Below are 18221 nucleotides of genomic sequence, written 5' to 3' on the forward strand. Positions count from 1 at the left end.
AAATCTGAGGAAGGCACAGCCAAGAGCAAAATATTCCAGCCATTGGCAACAGACAAAAGAATAGCAAATTATTGTCTTTTAGTATTTGACAAAAAAGGGGGGAAAGAACCAGCTAGGAATGTGTTATAAAACTAATTTTATTCTAGCCAAAACATAAAATAAAATAAAATCCAACATTGCCATTGAAAAATAAGGCTATTATGATAAACAATAGCATGCAATGACCCTGTAGAATATCAAAAGGAATTTAAAAAGGAATTGTTTAGTGTTTTTTAATCTTCTGTAGCTCCCCTGTAATTTTCTTAAACTGCCCAGCTGCAAGACACTGGATGGAAATCACAGTCCCAATGCAATGCGTGGGAGAATGATAAAGACCCAGGAATCAGATATGAATTTTATATCCAGTAGAGTCTTTTTGGAGAATACTTATTTGATCCTATGAGGATGCTTTAAGTTCGGTTCCAAACTATGATTGGCATTCCAATTGCATCCTGTACACATTGCTTAGACTCTTCACTATAGCACTGAGGCATTTTATCATTCACCGAAACCTAAATGTCATCAGTTTTTTTTTCAAGATAAATACTTTTACAGTAAATACGTTTTACCTGTCCATCAAACAGTCTTTTGTTTTCTCTGGAATGTTATAAAGCACTTTGACAGTATGATCCTTGCGGTTTATCAGATTCATAGTGGTGGTTTTCATCATGCTTGCAGTATCTCTCTAAAGGTAATCAAAAGTGCAACACATAATATTTTTCCAAGCCGTGAAGGGTTGACAGCAGCGATTTTAAAGTCTTCTGACAAGGCCAAAAGTTGAATTATACTCCAATCATTTGTGTGTGTGTGTGTCTGTGTGTGTGTGTGTGTGTGTGTGTGTCTGCGTGTGTGTGTGTGTGTGTGTGTGTGTGTGTACGTGAAAACACTAAAAAGAGCCTCTGTGCAGTGAAGGGTAAGACCTCATGTTCTTTACGTTGTCAGTTAAGGAATGTCATACATAAAACCCAGGAATGCTGCCTGCTGAAAGAACTGACATATATTCTCCCTTTCTTCCTTGTACCCTTTCCTGTCTCTCCTCATTTTCTCTTTTTTTTTTCCTCTCCTCTATACCCTTTCATGCCTTCCATAGCTGCTCTGTCAGCTGTTGAAGGCACAAACTGCATCTGCAGGAGCCCGTGTAACATGACTCGATACAACAAAGAGCTTTCCATGGTCAAGATCCCTAGTAAAACTTCTGCACGCTATCTGGAGAAGAAGTTCAACCGGTCAGAGAAGTACATCACGTGAGTACATCAGTAAAAATCACTTTCCCCTCAAATGCATCAAAACGGCTTTGGATTCAGCATTCAAAAAGGTCTCTGAAGTATATTTTTTATGTATGTTGCCGCTTTTTCTCCACTATCCAAACTTTTTAATTGTTGTCCTTGTAATACCTTTTACAAGTTTTAACTTTTACCTCATTACTGCCACCAATTTGCAAGATTACCAGTTAATGTTCCACCTCATATCAAGATCACAGAGATGTAGCTTGTTAATGATCACAGGCCTGCACTCTTATTGCAGGGATGAGCTGTGCTGTTATTAAGCTGGAGAAAAATTCTGAAATTAAGAATTGAGTTCAGTTTATTGACAATATTGAATGAAACTGCACATGAATCACAGGACTGGAATGAGTGGAAAAGGTTCCAGAAAGAAAGAAAGAAAGAAAGAAAGAAAGAAAGAAAGAAAGAAAGAAAGAAAGAAAGAAAGAAAGAAAGAAAGAAAGAAAGAAAAGAAAGAAAGAAAGAAAGAAAGAAAGAAAGAAAGAAAGAAAGAAAGAAAGAAAGAAAGAAAGAAAGAAAGAAAGAAAGAAAGAAAGAAAGAAAGAAAGAAAGAAAGAAAGAAAGAAAGAAAGATTATTTTGAGAAGTCTGTATTGTAAAGACAATTTAAAATAAAATGAAAATTATGTATAAATAAATTGAATGTATACAAAAGATTTAATCTTAAATATATACATTCACATGCAAGTATTTAAATATGCATGATAAATATAGACATTATGCAAACATATATGTACACAAAATCTTTTAAATTGAACGCGATTAGTTTTAAGAGTGTCAGGCATTGGTAATCTAATGCCTCTGAATAACTGATCATCAAGTGTGAGCACTTCTATAAATTCAGACACTTTAGTAGTTTGCTTGTCTGGACTTTCGTTCAGGTGTATTGTGTTGCTGTGTTGTTGCTATCAATCTGGGAAGAGTATGGCCATCATTCCACAGTGAGGTAGATTATCCACAAGTAGGAGGCATTCCAACAAATACACCCCAAGATCAGATTGTGTAATGCTCAGAGAAATGCCAGACCATCCAAGAATTTTACCACAGGCTCCACAGAACTCAGTTAACATGTATAAAGTAACAATGATAACACAGCTCAATGAGACAAAGTACGGTATGTTTGGAAGTCCTGCCAGAATCTATCTATAAAAACGTGGTTTAGGTTTAATAAAGCTGCATTTGATCAAACCATAAGTCTTTTAGAATAATGTCCAGATGAGACCAGCAAATATACAACAGAACGACTGAAAAGAAAACCCAAGTCCAGATCTCATCCTGACTGAAATGCTGTGGTGAGAGCTGTGCATAAACTCAAGCCCACAAACCTCAATAAACCGGAGCAATGTTACAAAGAAGAGTGCTCCTCCAGAACAATGTGAGAGACTGATAAAGTCACACAGAAAACAATTACTTCAAGTTATTGCTGTTAAAAATAGATCTACAGGCAATTGAATCATACAGTGTCCTAACTTTGTTACCCATAGCTTTTCCATCTTTGCTTTATTTTTGTTAAATAAATAATGATTTGGTCTGATATTTCATTTGTAATTCACTTAAAGTACTATTTTCCAAATTTTAAGAACTGACAAGAACCAACAATTTTTTTATTATGTCTTGATACAGATAACCATGGATTCAACAGGGTGTAATAACAAATAACAATTTTTTCCGTGACTAGATCCAACGACCCCGGTTGCAACACTGTACATGAGGAAATGGACAGGGTATTTTGAGAGAAAGCCTTAGTTGTTTCAAAGAAACTCCCCCTGTGTGTTGTTGTCCTACTTAATGTGTGTTTGAAATGTTGCCTCAGTTAATAGATGTGCTTCTCTACAATAAAAGCAACATTAGGACGCCAGGACAGTTGATGTGGCTCTCAGACATATTTATTTCTCTTCTAGACATTTAGCTGACAAGTTGGGAACACTTTTGCTTTGTGTCAGGAAGATTCAGGGAGATGTTCTTCAATATAGTGACAGATATCACATCCTCTCCATTCATTAGTTCATCGTCATAGCGATAAGCTTGTGATTGATGTGTCTGCAACGTGGTGCTATTGGGAATACTGACTTCTCTCTCTCTCTCTCTCTCTCACACACACACACACACACACACACACACACACACAGATACACAGAGAGATGTTGCTCAAGCGCAGAGTCAATTAAATCAGCATAAAGCAGACAGCATATCATCACTCTGGTGTCCCACTAGAGAGATAAGCTTTTCTAGACTGCTTCATTTTATGATGATAGAAAAAAAAACTTGTTTACTTTAACTCCTCCACACATACACGAAAATTATCGGTCATGCCAAGATCATTCATCTCTGCAGCATAATAGAGGCGTAATGAATGCTTGAGATAATGCTAGTGTAATTGTTGTCAGGGTTTGGAGGTTAACCCTCTTGCAGTTTACCAATAACATCCAATAACTTCCAATTTGTCTTTGGCCTGTTCTCGAGACTGCTGTGAGAAAAAAAAAGCAAAACAAAAATCGTATCCTAATCAGGTGACACACAGGATGAAATGTTAGGGTAGATGTCCACTAGCGCAGATGTACAGTAATCGCTAGAATAACTATAAACCATTTTTATAGACTTCCTTCTGTCCTAAGCAGCCATGACATTTAGTTTTATTTCTGTTGAATCACATTGGTTAGCTCCACCCATTGTGAAATCTCATTGGTTTAAATAGCTTAATATTAAACATCAGAAATCTTCTGCTTGGAGTTGCTTGTGTTGCGCAGTGTATTTACTTCTGGTGTAAACAAACAAATCACTGTTTAGCAGGAAGACTGTTTTCTGGTTATGAATTTGAAAACTTCAAATATATATATATAACGTCAAAACATCACTCTTTGTGTTCTGTTGATGCAGGGACAATATCCTTGTTCTGGATGTGTTCTTTGAGGCTTTGAATTATGAGACCATAGAGCAGAAGAAAGCATACGAGGTGGCGGGTCTACTAGGTAACACAGCACACTGCAGCACCTTTCATCTTTCTGTCTCTCTCTGTTCCTCTAAATCATAAATATATTTATGCTGCAGGTGATATTGGTGGTCAGATGGGCTTGTTTATCGGTGCAAGTATCCTGACCATACTGGAGCTATTTGATTATGCATACGAGGTATGTCAACATCTATGTATTTAATGTAAATATAAATGTATAATATGAATGCATTTATTAATTTGTCATCATCATAATGGGATTAATATACCTGTTTTTTTCTTCTTATAGTTACAAAATTGCAGCATCTACCATTCAACCATACCGTTTGGGGTCATTAAGATTTTATGTTGGTTTTATTTACACTTGTATTAAATTTAAGTGAGAGTAAAGTCATTTATAATGTTACAAAAGATTAGCATAATTGTTTTCAGCATTACAAATAATAAAACATTTCTTTAGCAGCAAATATGCACGAAAAGTCGTGACACTGGAGTAACGATGCAGAAAACTCAACGTTGCCATTACAAGACTAAATTAAAACATATTTAAATAGAAAACAGTTCTTGTGATTCCAGTAATATTTCAAAATATCATTTTTACTACGTTTTAAACAAAATGCAGTTTTGTTGAGTCGTGCTGAGACGTCTTTCAAAAACATTAGCGACCCCAAACATTTGAATGGCGATATACAAAATGAGTCTGGTTCACTTTGTCAAAAAATGTGATGTGTGCCCTTTGCGATCCTATTGCAAGACATATTCTGCATATATCTTTCTTAATAGTTACCAGCCACTGGTAAAAGAAATATATATATATATATATATATATATATATATATATATATATATATATATATATATATATATATATATATATATTTACATTTACATTACAAGCCAATTTTCACATGTATTTGGCATTTGTGTCAGTGTTAATTCTGGACCTTGTCTGACACACAAACATGCTGTTCGGTGTCCAGGCACAGGAGACACTACACACCCTCAAACATGATGAATGCAAATGTTTTCAGAGAAACACACAAACACACACAGATTCCCCCAGACACAGTGACGGCTGTTGAAAACTTCAGTCTGTCTCTGGTGTAGAATGAATGACACTCTGATGGAGAGTTTCATCATAATGAGCCTTCATTAATTCTGCATTGCTGCTGGTCTCTTTGCTCTATGGACAGCAGCCAGCAGAAGCCCTTACACCACTCATACCCTCGGGGGCACACACACAGACACTCACTCATTTTACATTCTGGCCTGTCCTGTTTTAATGGATTTTTGATGCAAGATCACTTTAAAAGAACATATTTCATCTTAAAAATTATTTTGTGAAGCTTAAGCCACTCTGGATTTTAAGTCTTTTGGCAGCTGTTAGCAAAGCACATAAAAATAAAAGAAACACTAAAGCATTTAGCGTCGTTGGAAATGCATGAGAACTATACCCAATGCCCAATGAGATTTTAGCTTTAAAAATATGGTCATAAGACTGACCTTTTAGCCAGCGTTTTATTTTTTTATTATTCACAAGACTAAATAATGTCCACGGGCATGTTAAGCCTCCTCCGGTCCAGGGCAAAGGCTCCTCTCCCAAGTGTATGATATTATGAATCATACTACAGCTCATGCATATTGATTAGGTCAGCCTCACATTTATTAGTAATCTCCTATTACAACCCAGTAACGTGACCTAAGTAATATTCATGAGCTAGGCCTTTACCATATTAGGATCAGACTTGGCCAAAGATTTTCACATGACCAAGTTATACCAAGAAAAGCACAGCGACTCAACAACAAAAGCAAGCTGCTCACAGAAGTGATAGTGCTCATAGTGAATACCATAGTGAGTCTGAATGAATATTTGTGATCAAATGAAAATGAAAATCCTGTAATCTCTATGAGTATGGATATTATTAAAATTCATGTTTGAATCATCTAAATCTAATGCACTCTTTAAAATAAAAAACTTATTTGAGTTTCTCAAAACCACTATTAGGCAAGCATTGACATGCACTGTTGCCAAAGATTTTTAATGGAAAGTAGTAAAGCCTGCTCGAAAAGATGCCATACGCTAATTAGCATATTTATTGTAATAATTGCATCACATTTGTATTCTGTCAACCTTTGTCATTTGTTTGACTTTCTATTGCTCTCTAAGCTCATATACATTATTTTAATACAGGCAAATGCCCAATACTGCTGTTTTCATTAATATATGTTTCAGACAACAAGATAAATATTAAATAGTGGCTAAAATGCTGCCCATTAAAGGGTTCTTTTCGTGCCTGTAGATTGATTACTTTGTTCCAACAGTTATTAAAATGATTACGCTGTTGCATTTTATTCTTGGTGCAGTTTGTTTTCAAAGCAAAGTTTTTATGGACCAAAATTGTTAATAAGTCACGTTCGAGTAAACTGTTCTCTCATTGGTCAAAGTTCCACAGATTATTTTTCAGAATTCCGCTCATAGCTGTCTTCCGTTAAGATGGAACGAACGTTGTTATATTTACTTATTATTTTATCGTTTTGAACAGGAGTCCAGGTTTTCAATCAAGCTGAGACCACTTTGTTCTGGTGATGTCTAACCGATTGTTTTGAATCTAAACGTGATTGTCATGTTCGCACATGTCCAAACAAACCAAGCTAAGGCCGCCCCAGGTTTCAAAACAAAGGGTCAGGTGTGAAAGCACCCTAAAACTACTCCCTTCCAAGCTGTTAATCTGCACTAAAATCCTGGTTTATAATTAAGACGTGAAATGTTCACTCAGATTAGAAGCAACCGAATATCTACAGTACAGAAAAGTAAAAAAATCTAGCAACAAAGTCATTAAGTTGGTGACAGTGTTGACATCACCATCAAGAAGTTCAGTTTGTTTTGATTTCTGAAAGTTCTCAGATTATTTTATTAGCGTCTACTTTTCAAAAATCCATTCCTGTGGCATTTGATACGGGTGAAGTTCATTTGTTCATTGCCAACACTGGCATCTGCAGAGCCATTTTTGAACCGAAAGCTAGACTAAATTTTCCAAATCCAAATCGCAATTTTCAATTCCTATGTGATTTGCTGATCCCATGATCCTCTGTGGTCAGTGCCCTGGGCTGCAACTCATGTCGCTGATTTGATTAACGCAGCACTGGCAGAGCTACAAAGCTGTTCTGAGGCCAGCAGTTTGAGACCTGATTTGGCAGTAAATGAGATGGTGGTTTGTGATGTGTGCTGGCAGGTGGTGAAGGAGAGACTGCTGGACCTGCTGAACCGAGAGGAGGAGGAAGAGAGTCATGGAGAGGATGTGGTAAAAAATAACTGCCTGCTAAGCTTCAAATCATTTATTTAGATATCACGAACAGTGGGTGGAATGACTGTGTTGAGCCTCGGGCGCACAGTTTTAAGAACGCTAACATCTGTGTTTTTTCTCAGAGTACCTGTGATCCGGTGGTAAACCATTCGAGTCAATTAGCCACACGGTCAGCGTTCCTCCAGACCACCCTGGGCACGCTAGAGGAGATTGCCTGCTGAGCACCGTAAACCCCTCCAGACCTACAGGGGGAGCCGGGCCACTCCACTCTAATGGGTGAAGGACAGAGTAAAACGAGGGAAAAGTCTCTGTTGCTTTTTTCCCGGCATGTCATCATTTGGCACAAACATGACAACTGGAAGCCAAGGAGCTTCTCGAGAAACACGAGGACCCCAAAGTTTCTCACAAACACCATCTGTTTGTTCCGGACTCATGAAGGAAAGCAGAAGCCCGTGGACCCGTCAGGACAGTCACTTGTAAAAATAAATAAATAAATAAAGACAGACATGAAAACACGAGCATGTGAGGAACTGCAGATGCGCACGGCCTCGGCATGTTCTCGCGTTCTCTCTTTCTCTCTCTGCCCAGCCGCCATTTTGAAGTCTACTGCCAAAACACTGTAAATTATTAACGGAGAAAATGTTGTGAAACTGTTCTAACTGTGCATGTGTCGGTTTCATGCGTTACAATGCGGTTTTCTCAAACTTGTCATCCTCTCTCACGTGTGGAGACGGTTTTGTCTTCTTGTGCTGTTCGTTTGCTATGTGTTTCTGCATCTCAATTGGCTTCTTGATGTATCAGGGATGCATCATAAAACTGAGAGCCCCTTTCTTCTATCCTTTTTATTTTTCTATCCTTCGTAGACGAGCCGAATGGGTCACGGTACAATGGCAGCCATTATGAGCCCATTCTGGCAGCGTATGGCTCTTCTACATGCTTTCTGGATCCCATTTGAAAAATGAAGAACAGCGCACGAAAAAAATGTTTTTGTCGCTTTCTGCATAAGAGTAAAGTGATACAACTAGCGGTTTTCTTTTTGTTAAATGTGAGAGGTATTAATTTGTCGTTTAAAGCTGATGAGATACATTTTTGACAGCCATCATGATTCTGCTTCCCAAGTTATCGTAAGTGGGATATTTTCAAACATATAAAGGATTTAGAAGCGTTCATGGTGGTTTATTATGTGAGTTGTCTCTATACTGTTGTCTATGTCTCATCATTTCAGAGCTCTTCATCTGTGCTGCGGTTTATTAACACTGTATTTGCCATATGTTATCTGATATTTACTATGTTCCCACTGTGTTCTTTGATGATGGATGATAGACAGTTGAAAGGTGTGATTATGTTCTTTTCTGCTCTCGAACTAAATGTGAGGTTGCACTGTACATCAGTATGAATGAAGCCTCAGTTGACCCATTCATTCTTCAACATGTACAGCATTTCAGCCGAAATTTATTAACTGAGGCAAAATCATTCATGCAGAATGTGCTTTGGCTGAAAATATTGAAAGAGGGGTCAGTTCTGGGTGATGAGATTAAGCTTGATTGCATTTCTCAATTTAACTCCCCTCAATATTCAATTTAAGAATATTGACCGGTGCAAAATTCAGTAAAAAAAAAAAAAATCGGAGCTGGTGTGTTAAAACCGTAGGAGAAGCTTTTGAATAAATTGTTCTGAGACATGAAGGCCGCTGGCAGATAAGTAATAGAAATTTGTTGACGAGCTCTTGGAATCTACATATAAATAAAGAAAAGGTTTTTAATCTGGTTTATTAAGCCCAGGCTTTCACATGTGACCTAGGGCCCCCTTGTCCAATCAGATTTGAGCTTAGAGGCAGTATGCAAATATCTGTCATAAATAACCATGCTCAGAGATTTTTCTTAGAGGTTTATTAGTAGTTATTATTTTCTTGCCCTCGTTCTGGGGCAGCAGCGTTAAGAGCGCGATTTGCACCTATATCGTAATGCGAAATTTATTAAATAATAACATTACGGGCGGAAACATTACAATTTTGCCACAGGGAATAGAATAATGAATGTGTGCTATGGGTTGTTTGTGGCATGTGAGAGAGCCATGTGATTGTGTTAATACAGACACATGTTGCTTAATGTGTGTTATATTTTATTCTATAAATATGGTAAAAAAAAAAAAAAAAAAAAAAAACGCAGATATCCAGCCTGGACACTTTCCTGATTTGCAAAGTATCTGTGACCGAATGTAAATGTTTTTAGTTGTTTCATTTGCAATTCAATTTGCTAATCAAATAGCGGGCTGTAGAGGATGAATGTCTTATCCTTATTTGCCCTAAAACTGACGATTTCTTAATATGTCAAAGATAGATCTGTAAACCTCAGAGGGTTTCTTGAGCACATGCAAAGGGAAAAAAATAGGCTGACCTAACATGTACACGATACAAAGGCAGAAACCCACAGCATCTGTCCATACTTACACAACAGTGAACTAAGAAGCTACTCATGATGTTAAACAGTAATTTTAGCAGACAAACTCTTTCTTGTCGTGTGGACAAACACACAAAGGGGTGTCACATCACCTTTGCTATTTTCTCATTAGGAGAGAAACCAGAGGGGTTGATGCTTTCTAACTCCAAGGTATAATTGCTCAAGTACCTCAGACCTTAGAGATGAAAACAATAAAGGCTAAATGGATTAAAGCACCTGTGTCTGTGCTTCCGTTTGTCTGTATCTATCTATATATATCGACTAGTTTCTCATTTCAATGTTTTACGTCTCTCTTCTTTCGCAGCTCTAAGGCAAAGATACATACATGTCTCAATGATATCCCCCGTTTCCAATTCGAATTTGATTTCTTTTATATTTGCTGTCCCTTTATCATTTGTTACTCGATTACACGGTTGCTCTTTTATCGCTCTGCGTATGGCTGGCGAAGGCTACGCCTGTCTGTCTAGGTTGTCAAAAACAAATGAAGAAATACAATTTTGACAGCGTGTGATTATTCGTGTCCCTACCCAGTAAAAGAAGAAACAGAGAAGCGAAGATGCAAGAAACTCAATTTCGTTTAACAAACACAAATTCATTTTTACTGCCCTTATAAACAGAGATACACATAAACAAACACCACCAAGAACAAAAGAGCTGCCTTCGAGCTCAGAGATAATGCATGAACTCAAGTGCGGGGGCTCTGCTATGCCATTTACTTCTAAGAAAAACAAGCTACCAGCATTAATCAGCTTAATTGTTCTGCTACATACATTGTCAAGGCTTTCTAAGGTCACGTTGCATAAGATGTCGTTGCTGTTCATTGTCATCATTGCAATATTAATTATTTAAGGATGATAGGTTTGTTTACTGATTAATGAATGCAAATGTTACCCCGCTGTCATGATTATTGTCGCCCGGTTGTATTTTTATTTATTTATTTGAAGGGTACCGTCAAACGTGGGTGAGATAGGGTATGATGACACCATTTTTTGTTTTTCTCTGCCTTAGATGGCATCTCAGCATATTTAATAAATGGCTATACGGTTCAATTCATAAAACGTATCAACATTTGTAAGACTTAGATGAAATGCAGTGGTTTGGGTGGTTTACGAGGACGCAAATTTGTACGATACGGGTAAGACATAATATGTATTACAATGTGAAGGTGCTTTATGAGCACATTGCCTGTGTCCCCATAATTCTAAAGGCTTAAATAACACACTAACTTAAAATTGCAAAACTTTATTCTTTAGGCTTAGGTGTAGGGTGATAGAAAATACAGTTTGTATGATGTTAAAACCAACCCATTTTGTGTTTCTGGAAAATAGTAATAGTAGGTTTTTGTGTCTATTTTTAATTAGAAAAGGAGGCGATTAAATATGTATATATTCATTTACTTTCATTGAAGTTATGGAGTATATTTGCCATGAATGAATCTCTTTTACACGCGTTCTGACCGTCATCAGTTATTAAACTATTCTGTTTTATCTAAATGGTGAAAAAAACAAATAGAATCGCTGATTTAGTGTTTTATATTAATGACACTTTAATATATAAATATCCCCATTGCAGAGTAGAACAGGATATTATGAAATGATTGTCTGAATGTGCGCTTTAGCAGTGAGTCAGAATGGTTTGATTCGTTTAACTGCAGGTTCATTGTTGTGATTTCCTGTAATTATTCATATAATTCCTGCACAACTGTACTAAAAGATTTCAGATGTGAGCCTAAAAGGATATCCCCAGTAAAGTTTAGTTGGTAACACTTTAGTATAGGGATAAGATAAATTCTTACTTTTAACTAACCATTTATTATAATGCTTATTAATAACACATTAATGTGTTTATTAGTGCTTATAAAGCACATATTCTTGTATGACCATATTCTACATCCCTATACAATACTTATTAACAACTACCTTACTAACTATTAACACACAACTAATTAGGAATTCATTGAGGCAAACGTCATAGTTATTGGTTATTAAATAGTGAAAATTGAACCTTATAATGTGTGCCCATTTAGTTTGATTGAGCTCGCATTTATTTACGTCTTGTTTCTCACTGCTTAAACTGGTAGAAACTGATGTCATTGTCATCTATGTCAGGTTTTAGCTGCATGTTTTATCCCTCAATCCTTTCCATCACAAAAGTAATCAGACATTTTGATGAAGTGACTTTGCATGTTATATCCCCTCCCAAATACTTGTAAATCACAGCCAGTAGTTATGTTGAAGGTGAGTCATATATAATCACTTGTCACCCTTGTTTACTGCCATTGAGAGGCTGCTGGCTAATTGAAAGGTGTATACCCTGATAGGGGTGCTGCACTGTAAACACAGTAAGGCCTGGGGAAATCAATGCCATTTCAAACGGTTGCCCAACAGCTCTGCTGATGAACGTGGTATTGGCATCAGCCATTTGGATTCGCAATGCCTCTTTTCTCCCCGCTGACAAATAATAATCTCAGCATGAGGCATTCCCAGCAATTCTCACAGGCTTCTCTGAATCTGTCCTACCTTAAGCCTCAGTCCCTTAAAAAATGTCAGGTTAGATATAAAAGCTTCAAACAATGAAAATGATTACCCTGAAGTGGTTGTGACTTAGCTTATGATCTAGCTTATTGACTACTCACCAAATAATAAATTGACTGTTTAGTGGTATAAGTAGAATTTTTGTTGAACTTTATTTGAAGGCCTGATAATTGAAATGAACAAGCTATTTTTTGCCACAGTAAATTTTACATTTGCTACGTATTAACAGTTCCCAAATCTTTACTCAAATAATTAAGCAATTTTAACTAAATATTACTTACCATTTTACGTTTTGAGCCCATAAAAAAAAAAAAACATTTGTTTAACTTGTTTAACTACAAAATATGTAAACTTAAGATTTCAAGTATTGTCAACTGAAAATCCTAATTTATTAAAACAAGTCGCTGGTTTTTATTTAATGCAGTTGGATGCTACTCGAGGATGAGTAAATGATGGCAGACTTTTCATTTTTGGGTGAACTATTTCTTTAAGCATTAGTTCTTCAATGCCAGCTTAAACTCTGTCTTTATTAAGCACATTCCTTAAAGCAACAAATGCTAGAAAAAATCTGATAAGATGATATTGGTTGAATATTTTGATGTAACAGTCATCATGTAGTGTGCTTACAACAAATCAAGTGAACATTTAGGTGGAGTGTACAAAGGCCCAAGTTTAGGTATCGGTTAAGATTAGAGATGTAGAATATGGTCATATAGAACATGTGCTTATAAGTACTATCAAACAGCTAATATGTTACTGGTAGGCATGCTAATAACTAGTTATTAGTCACAATTGATCCCTAAACTAAACTCTTTACAAATTATTTCATAATAATGAAACGGAGAGTGTTTGACTGTTAAAAGTTCAACAAACTTGAATCTGATGCGTAATTCACGTGGTGAAATTTTCTCACGTCTACCCAATCACGTGCATTCCTGCTGACCCACAGTATATCGACTAAACTAAGGTAAACGGGCAGAAGGTAACAGGACAAAAAGGTCCAAGTCTACCAATGTATAAAGCACAACTTTGTAATGCTTTTAAACCAAGCAGATGTATATTTATCGATGACCAACTTGAACTTGTTGCAGGAATTTGTGTTGAGAAACGTTTCATCCTCGTGCTGGATTTCGCCAAACAGTGTTAATGCGCACAGCCCTTAAGTGTCAGTAACTGTCAGGAGGTTGTTTGCTTTTTCACACAGGGGTACAAGTTGGTTTGATTTTATCTGGTAGCCTAATCGAGTGCTCACAGACGCTGTCAATAGAGTTTAGCCTGTATTTACCCAGAGAAACCTTTTCAAGTGGACAGAGAAACTCTCATCTTTCGATATACTTGTTATTAGTGCGCTGTATTTCAACAGCAGCGATGCATGATTGAACATGCCAGCCACAGGCTCCGTCGTGTTGACAGTCTGTCTGGAACATTTAAACCACAAATCTGTGATTTATTCATTATCATTCTTTACGAATTGATGGCATAAAGTCAATTGGTGGAACAAAATACAGTGTTTGTATAAGCCCCCTGAAGCTAAACAACAGGTATATGCAGGCAGAAGATGTTCTGCAGGAGCTAATTTATCTAAATCCTTTAAAGATGACACAAAGCTTTTATTTGCCTGCTTATCTAATGCACAGAATACTAATTTCAGCTAAAGGCGTTCGCAAAGCCCCCTCTAACTATTCAGCACACATTTCTAGTGTGATATGTGAAATATAACCTAGGAGTAATTTATAAGAAAATAGTATGTGTGGCTAGAAGGTGTTATTTGTGTAGGAGTAGCGACTGCAGGGTCTTTTTCAGCAATTTTGATGTCTTATTAGCTTCAGTGTGATTAAAGTCATCAGGAAATCCAACATAAAAAATAATTGCATTATTATTGCTTCTATTTTTGTTCAGTGTGACTTCCAGATGTTTAGCGACACTAACATTTTACATGTTTACAGCCAAAGATGCTGGGATAAAAAGTACTCCAACATTTTACTCAGTGAAAGTAAATATACTCAGTATATAATATCTGGCCAAAAACATATTCGAGTAAAAGTAAAAAAAAAAAACAACAACTGTAAATTGTACTCAAGTATTAAAAAGTAGAAGTACTGTTTTTCTGACAGACATACAGAGGTTTAGTCAAAGGAAGAAAATGAAACTTAATGCAATGGTCACAGGTCGAACGCATATATCTAGTGCAGAAATAACAATTAAATGACTTTCATTCATCGGGTGAATACAAAACTAAGATCTAAGAACTAAATCATCTCTCTTCATATAACATAAGTATGGGATATCCAAAAACTACACAAAGTGATTATGACAGTAAGTCATACAACCCCTATTAAGGAATCAGTGTCTTCTTAGGTGAAATAATAGGCATATATATAAGGAGATTACAAATACTAATATTTTAAACTTGGCCATTGTGTTCACTTTGTGAATCTTTGCTTGCATTCATGTGAAGAAAGAGAGTCATAAACATACGGCACAACATAAGAATCTTAATTTTTGGCTAAACTTTTACTTTTAATAACAATGTGATGCAGAGGTTAGAAACATATTCCAAACAGGATGCAAGAACGGGTTGAATTAATGAGGAGAGTCACAAAATGTAAATATTTTGAAAGGCCACTTTTTTGCATCGTCTATGCCACTGTCTAAAATGATAATTCATCTTTTTTTATTTGGGCTTTTTCAAACATTGCTACATAATTATGTGTGGCTAAATATTCCTACTCAATGTGTCATGTAATGACATATTATTAATACAGCTACCTGGTAAGAACATCACTAAACATGAATTACAATTGAGCAAACATACAACGTTCATTTAAACGCTATTTTGGAGATTTAATTAAAAACAATAGCACACATATATGAATTAAATTTAAATATTAATCAGAGATTTGTTTTGGCATTTAATCTTGTGCATTCGGCCAATATATTACACAGCTATTGGCTCTCTAAAAACAAAAAGAATAACGAATAATCTTTTTGGGATGAAGCGCAACTTTGCTACCTTTGCTAACTATTGAACCCATCTCTCATCTCTCATCAAGCACATTTGAGCTTAAGTTTATCATATTTAATGTGCATAACATAAAATAAAAATGTACTTGTAATGTATTGTAAGTTGAAATAAAATTGTAAAAAGGACTATTTTTCCTTCAGAAATGTAATCAAGCAAAAGTACAAGTAGTCAGTTTAAATTGTACTTGAATAAAGTAAAATTCCCCCCAAAATAATACTTAAGTGCAGTAATCAAGTAAAAGTACTCAAGTATTTTGCACCATGAAACTACCGATTATGTGCCTTCCTGTGTTTTGCAAAGCATTGCGTTTGGACATAACACACCACTATAATTAAACTAGCAAAAGAAATGCAAAACAGACGACGACTACTAGCAGGATCTGATGGTTTATTTATTAAAAGAATGATCACGCATGCTTTTTCATAAATTTTTGTTTAGATGAGCCAAACAGAATTCATGCCAAAGTCTAAGTTTGTTTTTGAAATCAAGCTATCCTCAGCCTCTTCATAGGTCACTCAGCATATTCGGTTGGCTCTGAGTTAGAAAGTACAAAATAAGGTAATTCTGCATCATAACTGCAAAAAAGTTTTCGGTCAAAAAAAGAATTGCACTAAAATTACACCTTTAGGGGTACACCGGCTTGTCAGCGGGGCAGTCTCCTCCAAGATACATTCGTTGTGCCTGTAGAACACGTTAAGGTACTAATGTACCCTTTAGGCTACAGTGACAAGCTGTCGTACCCCTAAAGGTACAAATTGTGCACACTTTTTTTCTGACAGTACAGTATACTCATTAAGTTTTAACAAGTTATAATGCCAGCAGTGCTGTTTTCGTAAACAGACATCACAGCATGTCTGACGTAACAGGCAGATAATCAAGCCTCAGGATGCTTGTGGAACATTTTAAATTACTGCTATATAATGAAAATCCTTACACAACCCCAGAGCTTGGAGTCTGAACAGCAAAGCAAAACTGTGCACAAAAGGAAAATCCAATTAGAATTTTTAGAAGTTTGCCTCCACCACTGGATAAAAATACATAAATATAATAGTGACTTTCTTGCAATTCTGAGTTTATATCTCACCATTTTTTTATTCTGACTTTGTCTCATAATTCTGACTTTCTCACAATTCCATATGTATATCTCACAATTCTTTCAATTCAAATTTTTTCTTGTAATTCTGACTTTTTATCTCACAATTGAGATTTATTTTTATTTTTTTATTTCGTTTTACAATTTTGACGTTTTGTTAGACAAAATCAGTATTAAACTCACTCAGAATTGTCAGTTTATATCTCATAATTGTTATAAATGAGCAATTGTATGTTAACATCTCATTTATTTATTATAAAATGTATGAAATAATTTTTGTTATTATAAGTATTATATTATAAGCAGCAATACACTCAGAACTGCAAGAAAAAAGTTCAAATTGTAAGATAAAAAGTTTATATACATTTTATATAAATTCCCTTTTTTGCATCATGGAGGAATAGTAAATCTCCAATGAACAATGAAACAATGTAACAATGAACAGGCTGCCATTTGGTAAAAGTTCTGGTCACACTTTATGTTAGGTGTCCTTAACTACTATGTTCTTGCATCACAATAATAAGTACAATGAATGTACTTACTGTGTTCGTATTGAATTGCAAAACACATTTGCTGCTATTGAGGTGGGATACGGGTAAGGTTAGGAACAGGTTTGGTGGTATGGGTAGGTTAAAGGGTTGGTTAAGGTGTAAGGGATGGGTTAACAGTGTAATTATAAATGTAATTACAGATATAATTACATATAGGTATTTCTATATTCTATATATAGGTATTACTATAATATAAGTACAGTGTAAAAACATGTACGCACACAGTAAGTGCATTGTACCAAATTATTCATTTAAATGTAAATTCACAATAGTCAAGGTCACCTAATATAAAGTTATTAATGTCGACCTTCTGCAGTGTTATTAGTAATGCCCCTAATGATACACAACACAATGCAGTTGTCAGAAGCATGCCACACAAAAGACTCAGATAAATGACTAAACCTGTTAATGAGAATATTGTTTCCTCCAAAAGATGAATCTCACTTTTATATTTTCAGTATAGTAATATTTTGCAGAAGTTAATCACACTGTATGTGTGTTGTTTGCTTCAGTTTCGTTTGCCTGCTTCTTCCAAATGCTGTGTTTATGATGTTATGATTCTGTGCCGGTAATAGAAATCCACGCCTCTGCCAAGACTTCCATACTAATGAGATCAATTGCCACCCATTTTAATTGTTTTTTCTTCTTCTTCCCATCTGTCTTATAGGGCAAGCAAAATGTTCCAGAACTTAATTGCTCGAGAGGGAGAACGAGACTGAGACGGGATTACTTCAAAGGATCTTTCTGCCACCAAACAAATACCGGTTCTTCCCACACAATCAAACAAATGTCAATTAGCAAGCATCACATCCCCTTCCTCTCAGCCCAATTAGGAGGATGGAAGTCTATCACACAAATACACCACTGCTCAGAGACCTGTGAAATAAAGCTGGCGGAAGACAGCCGAGTCCAGGCCTTCTGTCCATTTTCCAATTAAAGTCCATGATCTACTAATGAATAAGCAAGCCTGACGCTAAGAGGTC

At 35.9% G+C, this 18221-nt stretch overlaps 1 protein-coding gene across 1 annotated transcript in view; it reads left to right on the forward strand.

The window, feature by feature from the left end:
- The window catches only part of asic2 (acid-sensing (proton-gated) ion channel 2), a 273081-nt gene extending 264537 nt beyond the window's left edge, over nucleotides 1-8544 (forward strand). The window contains 5 exon segments of the mRNA XM_043235846.1: nucleotides 1130-1283; nucleotides 4199-4290; nucleotides 4370-4449; nucleotides 7505-7573; nucleotides 7699-8544. Of these exon segments, the coding sequence (XP_043091781.1) occupies nucleotides 1130-1283; nucleotides 4199-4290; nucleotides 4370-4449; nucleotides 7505-7573; nucleotides 7699-7797 (494 nt within the window). The 3' untranslated portion in view covers nucleotides 7798-8544.
- Nucleotides 8545-18221: the final 9677 nt, after the last annotated feature.

The sequence above is a fragment of the Puntigrus tetrazona genome, chromosome 3 (genome assembly GCF_018831695.1).
Source record: "Puntigrus tetrazona isolate hp1 chromosome 3, ASM1883169v1, whole genome shotgun sequence".
NCBI classification, from domain to species: domain Eukaryota; kingdom Metazoa; phylum Chordata; class Actinopteri; order Cypriniformes; family Cyprinidae; genus Puntigrus; species Puntigrus tetrazona.